The sequence below is a fragment of the Gymnogyps californianus genome, chromosome 1, assembly GCF_018139145.2.
Source record: "Gymnogyps californianus isolate 813 chromosome 1, ASM1813914v2, whole genome shotgun sequence".
NCBI classification, from domain to species: domain Eukaryota; kingdom Metazoa; phylum Chordata; class Aves; order Accipitriformes; family Cathartidae; genus Gymnogyps; species Gymnogyps californianus.
Window position 1 is genome coordinate 26,817,927 of NC_059471.1, and position 15,657 is coordinate 26,833,583.

General features: G+C 43.5%; 1 protein-coding gene across 1 annotated transcript; it reads left to right on the forward strand.

Moving 5' to 3' along the window:
* Positions 1 to 6,029: 6,029 nt before the first annotated feature.
* SERTM1 (serine rich and transmembrane domain containing 1) lies at positions 6,030 to 14,464 on the forward strand. The gene is made up of 2 exons (XM_050913906.1): positions 6,030 to 6,118; positions 13,315 to 14,464. Exon 2 carries the CDS (start codon positions 13,500 to 13,502, stop codon positions 13,821 to 13,823), a length of 324 nt encoding a protein of 107 aa, XP_050769863.1. The 5' UTR covers positions 6,030 to 6,118; positions 13,315 to 13,499; the 3' UTR covers positions 13,824 to 14,464.
* Positions 14,465 to 15,657: the final 1,193 nt, after the last annotated feature.

The following is a 15,657-nucleotide window of genomic DNA, read 5'->3' on the forward strand; positions in this document are numbered from 1 at the left end:
TGGGACAAAAAGCAAGTGAAGCAAACTCTTCCTACCCTTGCAAATGCTAAACAGTTAGAGGGAAATTGTGAAAATAGTGGTAAAGAGCTGAGCGTTCGCCACATTGATTAACATTTATATAAGCAAAGACAATTAACAATGTATACTAAGTATTATTAAATTTAATTCTCAGAATGGGAGAAAGATGAATAGAAGAAATGTATAAAATCCAGACCATATAGGATGTACATAGTTCTGGCAGTTTTATTCTGATAAGGGATCCAGCTGGAGGGTTGATGTCTGTTTCCTTATGATTTTGCTTTTTACAGTCATTTTGACCCCGCTCTGACTTTTCTGTCAGGGCAACCTGAAACCACCAGCCTCCTTCTCGCTGCTATAATGCCTGGAAGGGCTTGTCCCCCTTAGGGATGGTTGCTGCTGGTTGTAGCTGGGTACTGGCTGCCTTCCTTCCCCACCTCTTCCTCAGACTGGGTCATCTGTATCACCCGAGGTGGGGGAAGGAGAGGCAGGCATGTCACCCCTGCCTTCCTCTTGTTTCCCCGACTTCCCTTTGCTCTGGTGTGCAAGCTTGCCTGCCTGCAGGCTGCTGCTTGCTATATCCAGTACGTGTGCATTCCTGTCAACAGGAGAAATGCTGTAGGACCTTGAACTGGTGGGAAGGGGTCCTGGACTATTTCAGCATCCAAGTCTACTCTAGTACTATCACCAAGTAGGTGAGTGTATGTACATGGATATGTTTGGCTTAGGAAGTTATTGCCATTTGCATTTTGTTAACCTTTTCAGACGTAAAAGGCTGACCGGGATAGCTTGTGTCTGCCAAGTGTCTTGGTTCATAATTGGGTCTTACTGGTGCAGTGCAAATTATAAATTGTATTCTGTAAATTCCCCATCAGAGGCAGGAAGCAGTGCAGTTTCTCTCCTGGCACCCCAAGTATGCAGAAGCAGAAGAGGAATTAGCTCAAGGATAGTGTACACCCAGAAGTTACTGAAAAATCTGGTGTTTCTGATAGGTTTGAGACTTGGAATTTAAATACTAAAAAGTCAAGACATTTTCACCTCTACCTTCTGCACTCTTCTGCAAGCACTCCTCCCCTTGTGTCTTCATGACTGCGGTTACCTCCTTTCCTGGCTTGCGCAGAGGAAATCCTGTTACGGCATAGTCGATCCACGGCACTGCTGCAAAAACCCACCTCTTAGCCTGCCACTTTGGCTGCATCTCACCTCTTTGTCTGTCCTGCTGCTGCTCCCCCTTCTCCCCTGCATTGGACACGTCAGTTGCAGGCTTCACTTTCAAGTGTCCTCGATAGTCTCCTCATAATGTGATGTACCACCTCTCCTGCTTTACCAAGACATACCCCCTGGGCTTTGATCAGCCCGTGCTCTCAGCATCTGTCTCCCTCAAGCTATCACCTTTGTATTTCCCCGAGCTTCGACTTGCGCTTACTTGTAGCTTCGTATAGGCACCTTGTCCATCATTTCCTTAATTTCCTTGATATGACCCAGCACGTTCGCTTTTGCTGTGATGCCTTCAGCGGCTGTCTGGTGAGATGCTGAGACAAGCCCTTACCCGTGCTGCCACCGTCCCAGGCACTGGAATTAGTCTGGCTCTGGATTTGAGCACAACAGTGTCCTCTAAGGCTAGGACACCTGAGAGGCAATGTCGCGCAGATCACTCTATCTAGCACCAGCAGAAGCTCTCCTTCCATAGTCTAGGTTACCCTCACTTGCTCTTTTTGGCATTTCAGGTGCAACCCTGCCCCCTTATGCTTACACGTTACAGCGTGGTTCACTGCAACTCCTTCTGCGATAGTGTTGTATCTTTGCATAAGTTATTGCAGACTGTTTTGCAAACAGTGACAATATGTAAATATTATGCACACAAATACAGATATGATAATGCCACAGTCTCTTTGTCAAGGGAGGGCACGCAGCCTGCCTTGGTAAAATAAGGAATGGTGTGAGGATGGAGATCTTTTCTGTTACACCATTGAGGGGAAACAGAGAATCGAAGGAGAAGGCTATTTTCTTATGTCTCTTGGTAAAGCAGGCTGAGGCACCTGCGTCAGGAAGCAGAGTTACAGCGAGTGGAGTTACTGTGATAGCACATCTGTGCCCAAAATTCCTTTGACATTTAAGTTCACGGTATGTAGTTGGTACTGAATCTGCTTTTTTGGGGAGAAAAAATTCTGAAACAAAATGATGCATCAACAGCGGTTTCTGTTGAATCAAATGTTCAAAATTCTGTCCTAGCTTTACATTGTGTCAGGATTTCTAAGGAGGTTAAAATGAAATCTGCTTGACATTTGCAGGTTTGATATGGACCATACACTTTGTTTGTACAAAATATATTGAAACCAGTGTGTCAGCTGAATTTTACCATAGGAAAGTGTTTTCTTACTGCTCTGGACTCCGCCTACTGGGTCACAACTTTATTAGTTAAGTTTATTAATAACCCCATTGACTAGCAAAGTTAAGGGCCACTTATTGTTCAGCAGAGCCCCTTGCTGAAGTCTGCAGGGAGGGCTCCCGAGACGGGGGTGGACATGCGCCTGTGGAGTACGAGAGACAGAGGCTCTCAGCAACGCTTGTGTGTGCAGGCACCTTGTCTGGCATCGGGCAGGATGCTGTGCCGCAGCACTGAAGGGGACAATAGAGACCTTAAATCCATTCACTTCCAAATTTAGCCACATTTTGTCCTAAAACTGTATTCCTGGTAGGTGAAGGAGGTAGTGCCTGATGTGTCTGAGGGTTTTTCCCCCTTTACCTGGAGGGATGCTGAACCTGAGGGTCTGAGCCCTGCAAGTTGTTAGCTTCACAGGTGAGTGTGATGGAGAAAGAAAGCAAGCTCTGATAACAAGGACTGCTTGCCCTGGGGCTTGATATTTTATCTGGTAGGTTTTGCTCCGAGTAAACGACGTGGAGGAGCTGGAGCACTGCCCCATGAGAAGTCCATGCGGCTTCAGGGAGAGCAAACACAGCGCACAGCCCTCTGCTGCACCGGCCATTTGGCCTCCAGTGTGGAGCCCAGCACTGGTCTGCTTGTCTCGAATACAAAAGGTGGTTATTGGGAGCCCATGTTAAGAGTCAGGCATGAGCTAACAAAGCTTAATTAACTTTTGTTTGTTCTGAGATTAATTGCATCACCACCACCCCCCTACACGTGCTGGGTGGCATCTTCTCCCGAGAGGCTTATCAGTGTTGGTGGGATGCTCCACAGAGCCGCTTGCAGCCTCTGCAAGGAGGGGTAGCAGGAACGGAATGACTCAACCATGACAGGAGACGGCAAGGCAGAAGCACCTGAAATACTGTCATATACTTGTTCCACTGAAGGAAACAGGTTTTAACTGAATTTTTTTTTACCTTCCTTTCTTTTTGCCCTGTGAAAAAGTACATTTCTAATTAAGCAGCCATTCCACCCTACACTAAATTTTCTGTTCAGACAAAACTTTTGAATCTGGGGTTACAAGAAATCAAACAAGAAGTCATTGCACAAACTCAGAAATTAAGGAATCCTGATGCCCACCGGTTCCTCCCTCTTCCCTGGCTAACCTTGCCCTGGACCTCCTTTCCAGCCAGGCACCCATGGTCTGTTATTTTGAGAGTGACATCTTAGCAGCTGTGTTTGACTGTAGAAGTCAATTACCGAGATCTAAAGCTATTAGGGGGAACCAAATGGCTGTGTGAACCTTCGTGTCTCCTCTTCCTGATCATCTGCTGCCATTAAACTTTAGGAGCTCAACAGTCTTTGAGGTTTCTGCCTGGGGTTGAATTTGGCTGAGAGTGGCCAACAGGAACAAAAGTTATTCAGGGTGGGAATAAAGGGAATAAAGCTGGAACTGGACACTGAAAAATGAAATAAGACCCATCACTATGGTCAACGAAGAGTAGGCTTTTGAGTTTTGGGGTGTTTTTTTTCAGCAATCTGTAATTTTTCACAGGAAATTTTCAAGAAAAGTGGGAAAGCAATATTTTTAGCAAACCAGCACAGGAAGGAGACTGATTTCCCCAGCAACCGTGTGTCCTTTGGGTGAGATTCAGACTTACACTCCCATGGGAGGCAGGACCAGGAGGGCCCCATTTCCCCATCTGAGGTCCCAGATGTACAGCGATGAGACTCCTTTCCCCATTCACATCCTGAGAGATACAGGGAGCAGATAGGTCCCTGCTCCCCACATGTCTTATTGGCAACGGGAGTGAATACAGTGTTTGGGCCAAATCCTGCTGTGCCAGAACACGGTCACCACAAGCCTCAGCTGTGGGCTGCTACTGCAGCTGAGACCATGAAAATAGCTGTGAAGGGCATTAGACTGGTGCAAGAAGGATGAAGGACCGTGGGATACAACTGTGTATGCCAAGGGGTCTCCTGTAGATAAGCTTCTTGATGTTCTGGTCCAAATATTTCTGTGTTCTTCAAAGGTAATTAAAAGCTCAGACCTCTCCATCTCACTGTGTACGCTTGCCATTTGAATATGAATGCACACATTTAAAGAGCCTTGAGGATGTATTGTGTTTTGCACTGCATCTCTGGCGTGTTTAATCAGCTTAAGATTTGGTAGGCTCTGTTCCCTTTGCCTTGACAGGGATTGGGGTGTTGTATTGAATGAAGGGCTAAATGGGCAAGAGCAGTGCTCTGTGTATCTGGGGGGAGATAGACTAAAGAAGATCCTGCAGAGACAAAAGAGAGCTGGAAAAGAAGCAAAATCATTTATATTTGTTTTGTTTGGAGATACAGTCCCTGTTGCAGAGATCTGTGCCTCTTTCCCCCAAAAGAGCTATTCTGAAAGAAACAAAGGGAAGGAAAAGGGTCTCTGCTATGAGCAGACAAAACTTAGGGGCATAGGATCGAGCTCTTTGTTACATGAGGCAGATTTGCCAGAGAAAAGGTAAACGGGGGCTGTTGCATCCCCCTCTCCATCCCAGTACCACCACCTGCCTCAGCCTACATGCTTCTGGGCAAGGCAGCGGAGTGCATGCCCTCACATCCAGAAGACGTGCTGGGGAAGCTGACCTCGGGGTTCACCTGCAGCCTCCCTCCTCTCCTTCTGCATGGGGAGGGGGTCAGGAAGCTGTCCGGCTCTCTTGAGGTGGAACATTAGTATAATCAATGTTATCAAAACATTTGAATTTCAACAATGCTGACTTTTAACAGCTGCACTAGATAATTTTCTTTATTAAACTTGGACAGGCTTAAACCGTAAGTGATTCAGTGATTGAAGGGATGAAAGCAACACAACAATGCATTAACATTCATCCCCAGAGATCTGCTTCTCTAATGCAGTTCAAACCAAATATGCTGAAAGGGTAGAGCTCTGAGATATATAATGATTGTGCAAGCGTCTTTTCTTTCCCAGAGGGGAGGATCTTTTTGAAAGTGGTTCTACTTTTGCTTTAATCTGCATTGTCTGGGATTGTTTCTTCATATACCATCAATTTAATTTGCTTTATTAAAAACAGTTCAGGTGCCACTTTTTTATTTTAGGTATTGAACAAATGTAGCGCACAAAAATCTGCTAGCTATCCCTGTGCATATACAGTATTCAGTTTGGGGATTTCAGGTAAGTGAACTTAAACTGCACATTGTCTGAAATAAAGAGAATAAATAAATAATGGTGTGTAATTCAGAAAGACCTGATTCCTGGCAGGAGTCTTTAGGGGATAATGTTAAATGTATTGGAGTGCAGATACAGTGCTCCAGTGCTTAAAGAGGTGCCAGGGGACAGCAGGCTGTCTTGGTCCTGGAGCACTCTGCAAAAGAAGAGGAGAAAGGTGTTATCAAGGCATGGCTGTAAAGCAGAGATTAAGAGATAAGTATGGTTTTGATATTATACATGCAGTGTTGTAAGTGGACAGCAGAAGGATGTGGCTAGCAGAAATAAAACACAAGCCAGGATTCCAGTTGGTTTGTTTTCTTCTGAAATTTCTGGCACTGAGAGCAGTCAAAATTCAGCACTTTTCCTCCCTGTTTTTTTATTACTGTAGTTATTACTAAACTCTTCAGCTTTGATTTGCTTTTTTATAGGGGCTTTTCTCAGCATGCAGTCCCTTTAGATTTGGGTGTGATAACTAACCACATCCTGCGCATTGGACATTTGGCTTGCATCCCCATATCTTCCTGCTTGTAAGTATTTTATTCATTCTCTTTGCTTGTTTTTCTCTTACTTTTAAAGAGCAGATTCAACTGACAGGCTCTGGGTCTGATCCCAGGTCATGATGTCTCTGCTTTACATTGATATAAATAAGTCTGTAATGTGCAGATCCGTGGGAAATGTAAATGATACAAGCATTTGATCCTATCTGAATTAATCTAAGTATCCTTATGGCTCTGAGAGTTTCCTTTTCCCAGCCCCACACAAAACCCCAAATAAAATATAACTTGATTTTAACCTGCAACCAAGCCATCTGGGCACTTGTCTTCTTAGATTTTAAAAGTCATAAACTTAAATCATATTAAATCATAATAAAAAATGAAATTAGATCATAAATTAAAAGGAAGACTTTGCTTGTGGCAGGAAATAGTTTTTCCTTTTCCTTGGGTGCACTATTTTATTGAGTCAGTGGGTGTCTGATCCTGTTTCCCAGGCAGAGTGGTAAAGGGATTCTCTGCTCCTGGAGGGTACATCTGTAACAGGAAAAAGAAGCATCCCACTTACTTCTGGTCTCTTAATTGCCAAAGGCATTTATGCAAGAATAAGAAGTATTAAGGATCATATTCTTGCTAAACTCCAAGTAAGCAGTCATTCTTTGCCTTTCCTACCGACATTTTCAATGGAGTAAAATGTTGCTCACTTTTCTGTCTAGAGCTACTGTCTGATTTAGTTGCATGATGTTAAATTGCTACATTTTTCCAGTCTGGAGCAAATTGCCTTTCAAGGCTGAAGGGTTCCCTGTATGTAAAGTTCATTCAGTCCTTTAGTATCAGCATGCAAACATATTTTTATTGGCATTAAATGCTTTGTGTTGCATGTTAGCTGGAAGGACAATATGTGGTGATATAGTCCTATATACTAAAGGAAATAAACGTAGAAAACGAAGGCAGTGAGGGGGAAGATGAAAAAATTAAACCAGAAGCTTGCTGGCCTTCGTACATATATCGAATTAGCAAAGGTCATGAGAAACCTTAATCTTTTTAATAGATCTAGTGAAAACTTGCTGCCAGCTTTTGGAAGTAATTGCTATGATAACAGAACCTGAGGGGTGACACACCTTTAGGGATGAGGAGGTTTCATCCTGGAACTGGCATCACTGTATCGCCTGGGAACCTGCACAATCCTCCTCCTGCTCTTCCAGCTCTGATGCTGAACTAAGGAGAGGTGGTTCTGGTTTCAGGTTATGAGGGGATGATATCATTATCTGCTTACTCCTGGCTTTAACTTTCCAAAAGGGCAAAAGAGAGCAGCGAACACACTTGTGAGTTCTTTAATAGAGATAATCAGTGTCATCTTTAATGAATGTCCTCTGCCTCCCCTCTCCTACTCAAAACAAAGAGCTGCCTGCCTCATACGGAGCAAGCAATTTTTGCACAGACCCAGAGTACCATCTTGCAACTCATCTCCCTTTCCTAGCCATTTCCTAGCCAGATTAATGGCCAGTAATTTCAGTGCCATCTGGGATCTGCTAACCACCAGATCCTCCCCATCAGGGGGACGGTCCCAAGTCATCCATTGTGGACACATTGTTCCACTAGTGTGGGTGTGCTTCTTTGACCCTCGTCTCCGTGTCCCCTGGGACACACGTGTGTGCAAGCATCGGAACTGGATCCACAGGAGGACAGTGTGTGCAAGATAACGAAGCCTGGTGGCCAGAGGCTCCTTCTGCCAGGATCCATGGACATCTGACATGGGCGAGATTCTTCAGCTGTCCTGCACCGGGTCAGCGAGCGACTCCCTGCCCCGTTTCACAGAGCCCTCTGTTTTGAATATGGTAGAAATCTTATCCTTCTGTTGCACTCATCCTCTGCCTTTCGGTATATGTTGGGCTGAAATCAGCCAAAAGGGTTTTAAGTCTTTAGGGAAGGAAGGCAGATAAAATTAACAGCATATTGATGTCTCATGGGATGAGGGACCTCGCTGTTCTAACTATGGGAGAGGCAAATTAAGCTCTCCTCTGTTAGGAGTTGTTTACAATAAGGGCTTTTTAGAATACCTTCTACCTGTAAAGAAAGAGTTGATGGGAGACTGTGACCAAAATGTTAGTTTATGCAGCATAAAAACGCTGATCTTCTTTGATGTCAATTTGTCTCTGTGCTTAAACATTTTGAAGCCTCTGGAACAGCCAAGGTATTTCTCAGCTTGTAGTCACAAAAAGCCAGGAAGAACGAAGAAAACAAAGTGCTTATCTATGGCTGATAAACTCCCAAGAAAATGAATCTACCAGACTTATCTTTGCTTCCTGTTCCTCAATTTTTAGGGCTTCAGTGGTTGTGACTATGCTCCACTAAATTGTATTTCACTGAGCCTGGAGAAATAGAGTTGTTGCATCAAGATATGCAGAGAAATACAATATAGGCAACTGGATGGTAAAGGATTTATTTTACTCTTGAAAAAGCTCTCTGTTTACTGCATGCCATCCTGGAGGGTGCTGCAGTCTCATTTAACATTCACCTTAGACTGAACTGGGAGATGACTACTGTCTCAGTGATGCTCAAGATTAAATTACATATGTTACATAAAATTTGGCACCCAGAGCATATGCTAATTGATGAGGCCTCTGCTCCTGACCATGTTTCCATTTTCTGAAAAAATAGGTTTTATGACAGGTGCCATCAAAGATGCAAACAGTTGATAGCTTTGGCATGGCTACCCAGGCATGATACTGCATGGTACCTGGGATTTACCTCTTACATAGTGATAGCTTGCTTAATCTCTCACTTACCCAGTTTGTCCTGCTTTTGGTGAATGCCAATTTGCCTACCTCCCACTTACCGCAGGATAAAAGAAAAGATGAAAAACTCCAACTGAGCCTGCCTACAGCATCTGCCAGGTAGCCCTACCCTTGGAATAAGAGTGGTTGTCCTCACCTGTGAGAAGTGATTTATACCGAGGACATGAATGGAAGAACAATGCGCAGCTGGAGGAAAATACTTAAATAGTGGTTCTAGTTGAAAAGCAAGGATGTACAAATGACACCATGTGTCTAGCGGAGCCTTTCCTTGTGTGCCAGCCCTCATATTTGGGGACGAAAGTAGCAGAACAAGGTTTTGCTCTCTTGTACATCTAAAACCAGCAGAGCGTGGAGGTGGAGTCTGTGCCTTCTTGGTACAGTGAGTTGTTTTACTGAAATGCGTGAATCTTTCTAAGCGTTTTGCCCATCAGAGCAGCAAGGCTGTGTAACAATGGAGTAATAGCAGCGGGAAAACTCAGCCGGTGTTGGAAAGGCAGAGTATGACCTGGGACTTTTAGCGGTGGGGCTGGACTCGATGACTCATGAAGCCTCCTCAAGCCACGCATCCCTGCCCTGGGATTGCAGAGGTGCCTCTGAGAAAGTAATCCAGATCCAGCTACACCACAAAATCTGAGTCCCCCAGCAGACAGGTCCTGGTTCTCCTGTCCCAGGAGTTTTCAGGACTGGTTATTTGGGAAGCCTTCTCCTGTCACAGTCAGAGTTCCTCTCCATCTCCAGTCATTCAGCAACAGCACTTTAAATTCAGTCTTTGCCTTAAACCAACTCAGCTTTCCAACAATAGATGAGGGAAAGGTAGGGACCACTACAGAATTCAAAAACTTTGGCTCCTTAGTTGAATTCCTTGATCGGTTTACGGCTCTCAGAAAGACAACAGGTTTGTTGCAGTTAGCCACTTTCAATTTTGCCATTATACTTTGAAGTCAGTGACAAAATTCCCAATCATTTTTTTGGGACCAGGTTTGGACTAGATGTTATGATGTTGTTCTGTTTAGTTTTCAGAAATGCACAAAACCAATTACCAAACAAGAAGGTGAAGCTGACATCTGGCTTTACTGGGGGTTATTCCTTTGGAAGCATTAGGGTAAGAGAGACAAATGGTTCATGCCACTTACCACCTTCTCCTGGCAGAAGCAGGAACCTGAGCCGAAGCGGTAGCTGTGGTGCACTGAATAAACCTACTTGTGGATCCCCCTCTTAAAGGCTGGGAGGTCTGATTTGCAATGTGGCAGAGGTTCGTGCAGCCCTAGGACTGCGTAGCTGCATTTTGGTCCAGAATGGCGTTTGTACCCCTGCCCCACGTCGCTGGCTGAGCCATCCTGGCTGCTCTCCGGCAGGATTGCAATGCTCAACAGCACCAGGGAACGTCGTCAGGGATCAGGATCAGATCAATTTTATTTCTGTGTGTGTTTTGTACCTTTCCTATGAATACTACTCAGATGTCAGGACCAGATATGTTCACGCTCTGTATGATTTTGCTGTTTTACTCCAACAGGGTAGAGATGGTTGGTAAAAATCCTTTTAGACTGCATAGGACCTTACAGTTTAGGTCCATATTTTAAAATGTGTGTTTAAAACAACACAGATTTTTTTTCCCTTCCTAAAATATTACCCAAAGGGCCACTTCAGCTGAAGCTACGTTTTATGGTGAGATTCATTTACACATCACATCACTGCGCAGTGTGAGTGAGGCAACTAGCATCTGGGCCATAGTCATTTGGAACCAGAGTTTACAGTGTCTCTGATCTCACTACAAAATACTCGGTTAAAAATAGCCCAGTTGACATTGTAAGACCTATAAATGCTCTGATCTAGCAAAGCACTCACATCTCTGCTTAACTGTGAGGTTCTGATTAGTCCTATTTAAGACCATAAATTTTCCACTAACATCAAAGGAAGTCCCACGCCAAAGTTCTTCTTGTACCAGGGCCAAAACTGTTAATGGTAAAAGTAGAACGTAGCAGATTTCAAATTTGTGAAGACTTTAAAGGCTTTTAACTTCTGCCATGTTGAAGAATTTATGTGAATTAATTCCTTAAGTTATTATAGAGCAATTCAATTAATAATGGATCTGCTTTTCATTATGACAAATAATCAAGGATAAACATCTTCTATATCCAAGCTTATCTTTTAAAAAGGATAAATTAGCTATAATGCACTTAACAACTTCCAGAACATGAAATGAACACGTATTGTTCCATTAGTTAATTTTGGATCACTAAATTAAAGACAGTTCAAAAGGAGTATAATCTCGTAAGGATCTCTCTTTGTTCAGTCTGTTGTGACTTATTTCATGAGGTACAATAAATACTGTTTCCTGTGGGGCTAAATACTATTGGGGTTATAAAATGGTTTTGTTTTAGTATATTTTATGCTTCAGTATGAGTTATATACCACAAGGGTAAGAATGTTTTTGTCTGGTATTTGCAGATGCAGTTTTGTACTGCTGCATATCTTGTAGGCTATCGGGGTGCTTGATTAAGACTACCAAAACCTCTGCAATAAAACAATAAAGTTGTCCCCGACACAAGTTGTCCCCGCGACCAGAGAATAGCCTTGACCTGTTTTGTGTAGTAGTATAGATGTAGTTCTGAGGTATAGAAAATAAAATAGGGTTTAAAAATGTAGAATTAGATTCTACCTACTGCTTAATGTAGTCCTTGTTTACTCAGGCACTTAGGGCTTTTTACAGAATATAGCATAACCTCCTAAATTTCATTTACAGTGCGAAAGTACAGTGGGTAACTATGCAAATGGTTCAATGGCTACAACTTCAATGGCTGCAATGCAAACTTCTTAGCATTTTTCAGTGGGTGTCTCCAAGGCTTCTGTGTTCTCAGAGAAGAAACAGCACCAGCAGAAAAGTACCTTATCCTTCTTACGCATCTTTAGTTCAGGTTGGGGCTTTTGTGATCACACCTAGTGTCAAAAAGTGTCAGCCTCCTGAAGAAAGAGGTACTTTACTAAGTTAGCAGAGGTAGCGTGTTTAAAGGAAAAAATATAAGGCAGACCATTGCCGGGAACAGTGCTGGGGCAGTTTCATGGAAACACAGAGAGGTGCTTGGGGTGCGACGCACAGAAGGAGAGACCCCAGACCGTCACATCGTTACTTCAAGGGCCTGATTCTGTCTCTCTGGCTGATGCTGACAGTGTTTGCTCTCTCTATCACCATGAAAATCAGTGGGATTTCCCTCAAAGCCTCTAACTGTGAGTTAGAGATAATTGTATTGAACTGGGACTGCAGGACAAGGCCGAAAGCAAGGTCAGGATGAGAGGGACCATGCTGGGAACGTCGTTCTGTATGCATATTGTCTTCCTCGCAGGAGGAGAGCTTGCTGCCTTTCCTTGCGATGCCTGAGCATCTGCAATGAGAGGCTGACCATGGATGGATGGGTAGAAAGACTGCATGTGGATGATTACATGCAGAAAATGAGCTTCATTTTCTACCTGCTTGCACCTTGCATTATCTGTTTTGTGTCAAAACAAAGGCAATGGGTTACGCCATGTAATTCAGCTACATCACGTCAGCTTTTTACAAGCAATTCCCCATCACCGAGCCTTCTCTTACAGGCAGATTGCACCTGGGGACTGACTACGTTTGTGTAAATAAAAGCAGCTTAGCATACCCTGATCTGCTCATCCTGTGCTACTCTAACCTTTGCCAGCACCCAAGCTTCCAGGTTCCAACACAAAGTGGCTGGAGGCAAAGCTTTTTCAAAGATGGGATCTCTTCCCCGTTAGTGTTCGCTGCCCTTAGATAGTCCCCTCGCGTTTGCTGAGCTGCCAGGGCTGCCCGTTCCCTCGGGATTTTGCTTGTAGGTGTCAGAAGCTGCAACACTTCACTGAAATGTGCCTGCCATTGAGATCCCCGTGGCAGCATTACAGCGAGATGCATTTTGATCTTTGCAACCATTTGATCCATTTTATAAATACATAGTAAGAAAGCAGGTCTGGCAGATTTTCTCATTCTGGGTACCTCTGGCAAGACAGTATGGAGTAAGTGGCTAATGGATTTGTCATCCGTCGCAGTGTTGAGTGGCCTTGCTCATCTAGGTTGAGGAGCTGAAGTCTTGAAAGGGATTTTTCATTCCTTGACTAGATTTTTTCCACAAGACAAATTTGGATTCCAATATGTCTGTGCCATATAAAGTACATTTTTGATTGTGCCATTCCTCAGTTAAACAACTCGTGGTGGGGAAGTGTCAATTTTAATTCACTGATGGGTCGGATTTCTCCTAATCCCTGCATTTTGGAAAATAGAGATATAAAGATAGTTGTTAGCTAATGCTTTAAGAATTGCAGCTTAGTGCTGAGGAATAATAACTTGTAACTCTTAAGAATTAGATTGTATCAGGTGCACATTAAATCACATTATCTGCTAGTAAATTAATCTTGCTTTTTTTTTTTTCCTTGCAGTTCTGAAGGATACAATCTTACATTGTCCTAGGCTTGAGCAGTAAAGGATAAATTTGATCACTGGCTGACGTGTCATCTCTTCATTGTGATGGAAAAATGGTTGCCTAAAATAAACCCTTTGTTATGCTGCTAAAACTGCCTTTGAATCCAAGATCTGTTGTGATTTTTAAAACACAAACCCAAAAATGTCAGAACCCGACCCTTCATCTGGATTTGTAGGAAACATGGAAAATGGGACTTTTCTGGAGCTGTATCCCACATCCCTTTCAACTTCAGTGGATTCATCGCCTGGCCGTTTATCCAACGTCTATGTCTATGTTTCTATATTCCTTAGTCTCTTAGCTTTTCTCCTTTTGCTATTGATCATTGCACTTCAGAGGCTGAAAAACATAATTTCTTCCAGTTCCTCCTACCCAGAATATAATAGTGATGCTGGAAGTTCTTTCACTAATTTGGAGGTTTGTAGTATTTCTTCCCAGCGCTCTGCTCTCTCAAACCTTTCTTCATGAAACTAAATGAAAGGAAACCCACGGGGAATGGAAGGGCTTTGTCTAGTTTCTTGGGGAGGTAGTGCATGCAACATTTGCCTTAGAAGACTATTATGAAGAGGTGGCTTTTAAAGTTTCCTTAGGTTTTTTTTTCCTTTCCTTTTCTAGTCTTCATTTCCCCTTTTACTAATGTTCTTTTTCATTTTGGACAATGGATAATGACACTTGATCATCGTTTCATGCCTGTAATAGTGATGCTGTCTTTTTCTCACACATATACAGTGTTCATTAAGAGTATTCCTGCCAAATTGTAATACAGTTCTAACTGGATGTGTCATTTTTCTGCTCTAGTTGTGACCCCTTCCTTGGTTTTGTATCAGTAATATGCTGACTACTTTTCTTTCTCCTTTTTTAATTAGATAAGGACTTCTGGATGAAATCCCTATTGCAAAAGTATTAAAAAATCAGCTTAAATTATAAATATTAGGACAATTCAAAGTTGTTGGCATTGTTTCTTTTTTTTAATTTTCATGTCTTTTTCTAGTATTTATTGATGTTTATAAAACACAACTAAAATCCATTTCTTGAAGAATGTTGCTTTTGTTTATTCGTACTCCCAACTCGTTCTGTATAAAGTCTCTGTATTTCAGTTTTTGAGTCTCTTTGGTTAACTTAGTAAAGCGACTACAATAACGATGCTCACTGCTGAATGTGTGGAGGTATTTTTGACCCCGTTACATCTCATTTGCCTGATGACTTGTTCCTCCAGGGGGCAGCTTTTGCTGCTGAATCATAAATATCACACAACTCCTTCGCATCCTTCACTGATACTGCAGCTTATTCTTACTGGATACCAGTACAGACCAGTGGTTTCTTTTAAAAGATCTGCATACAACAACTACAGCTAGCAACTGAATAGCTCCTAAACTGTCCTTTAGGCACAAGATGTTTGTCGTCATGTGAGCACGGCCAGCAGGGACAGAAATTGCTTGTACTGGTGAGGACTTTCTAGGCCAGATTTTGTCCTGTAATTTCACAAATGCACGCTGGGGTATAGGTGGGACACGAGGATCTACATAATGGCCAGGCAGACCTGTGCTCTGACCCTCAGGAGGTGCAAGATGTACCTGCAGAGGGTAGGAAGAGATGGGAAGGAAAAAGGCAGTGGCTCTGCCCCTTTTCCCCATGAGGGTAAGGAGAGGCCAGAGATGAGGGGGTGAGAAATGGATGATGTTTCAAAATCTCACTCCTCTTTGTGATGCCATAGTCTGGCTTATGATTTCCCCCTGCCCAAAATGTAATCCAGCACTCAATTTCTGCAGTAAAATAACTAGCAACATTGTGAACAGGATCCTGTGGTCAGCTGGGAATTAAATCAAGCCAAACAATCAAAGAAATTATTCGAAATGCCGTGTGACCTGCTAGGACTGCAGCCCCACACTGTGCAGTGCGATTCCTTGCTGTCCTTACTGCACTATGTGAGCACAGCCCAGTCCTGCCACTCAAGTCCATGCAAATTTTGCTCTCATGGCAGGATCCAAGTCACTGGAGAGACCCGAATGTCACTGCCATTTCTGTTGCTGGCACAATAGCACGCATAGCTCTGGGCAATGGGACGGTCTCAGCAGGAGCACAGGGCGACTGCTCTCCCCATGCATGGTGCCACTGCCCAGCAGGCCGACAGGTTCGGGAGCTGCAGAAGACCTCCCGACCAGATTTGTTACAGGTACCCTCCCGCCGAGCTGTCAGCGCGTTCATCAGCAAGACACATTCTGCCATTAATTACACAGGCTTTAAAAGAGAAATTTGGAAAGCCCGGTGTAAATATAATCATTAGAAACGCAGCTGTTAGTGC

Excerpts from the sequence above, each read along its gene's own strand:
- SERTM1 (XM_050913906.1), top strand. The coding sequence starts at position 13,500 with ATGTCAGAACCCGACCCTTCATCTGGATTTGTAGGAAACATGGAAAAT.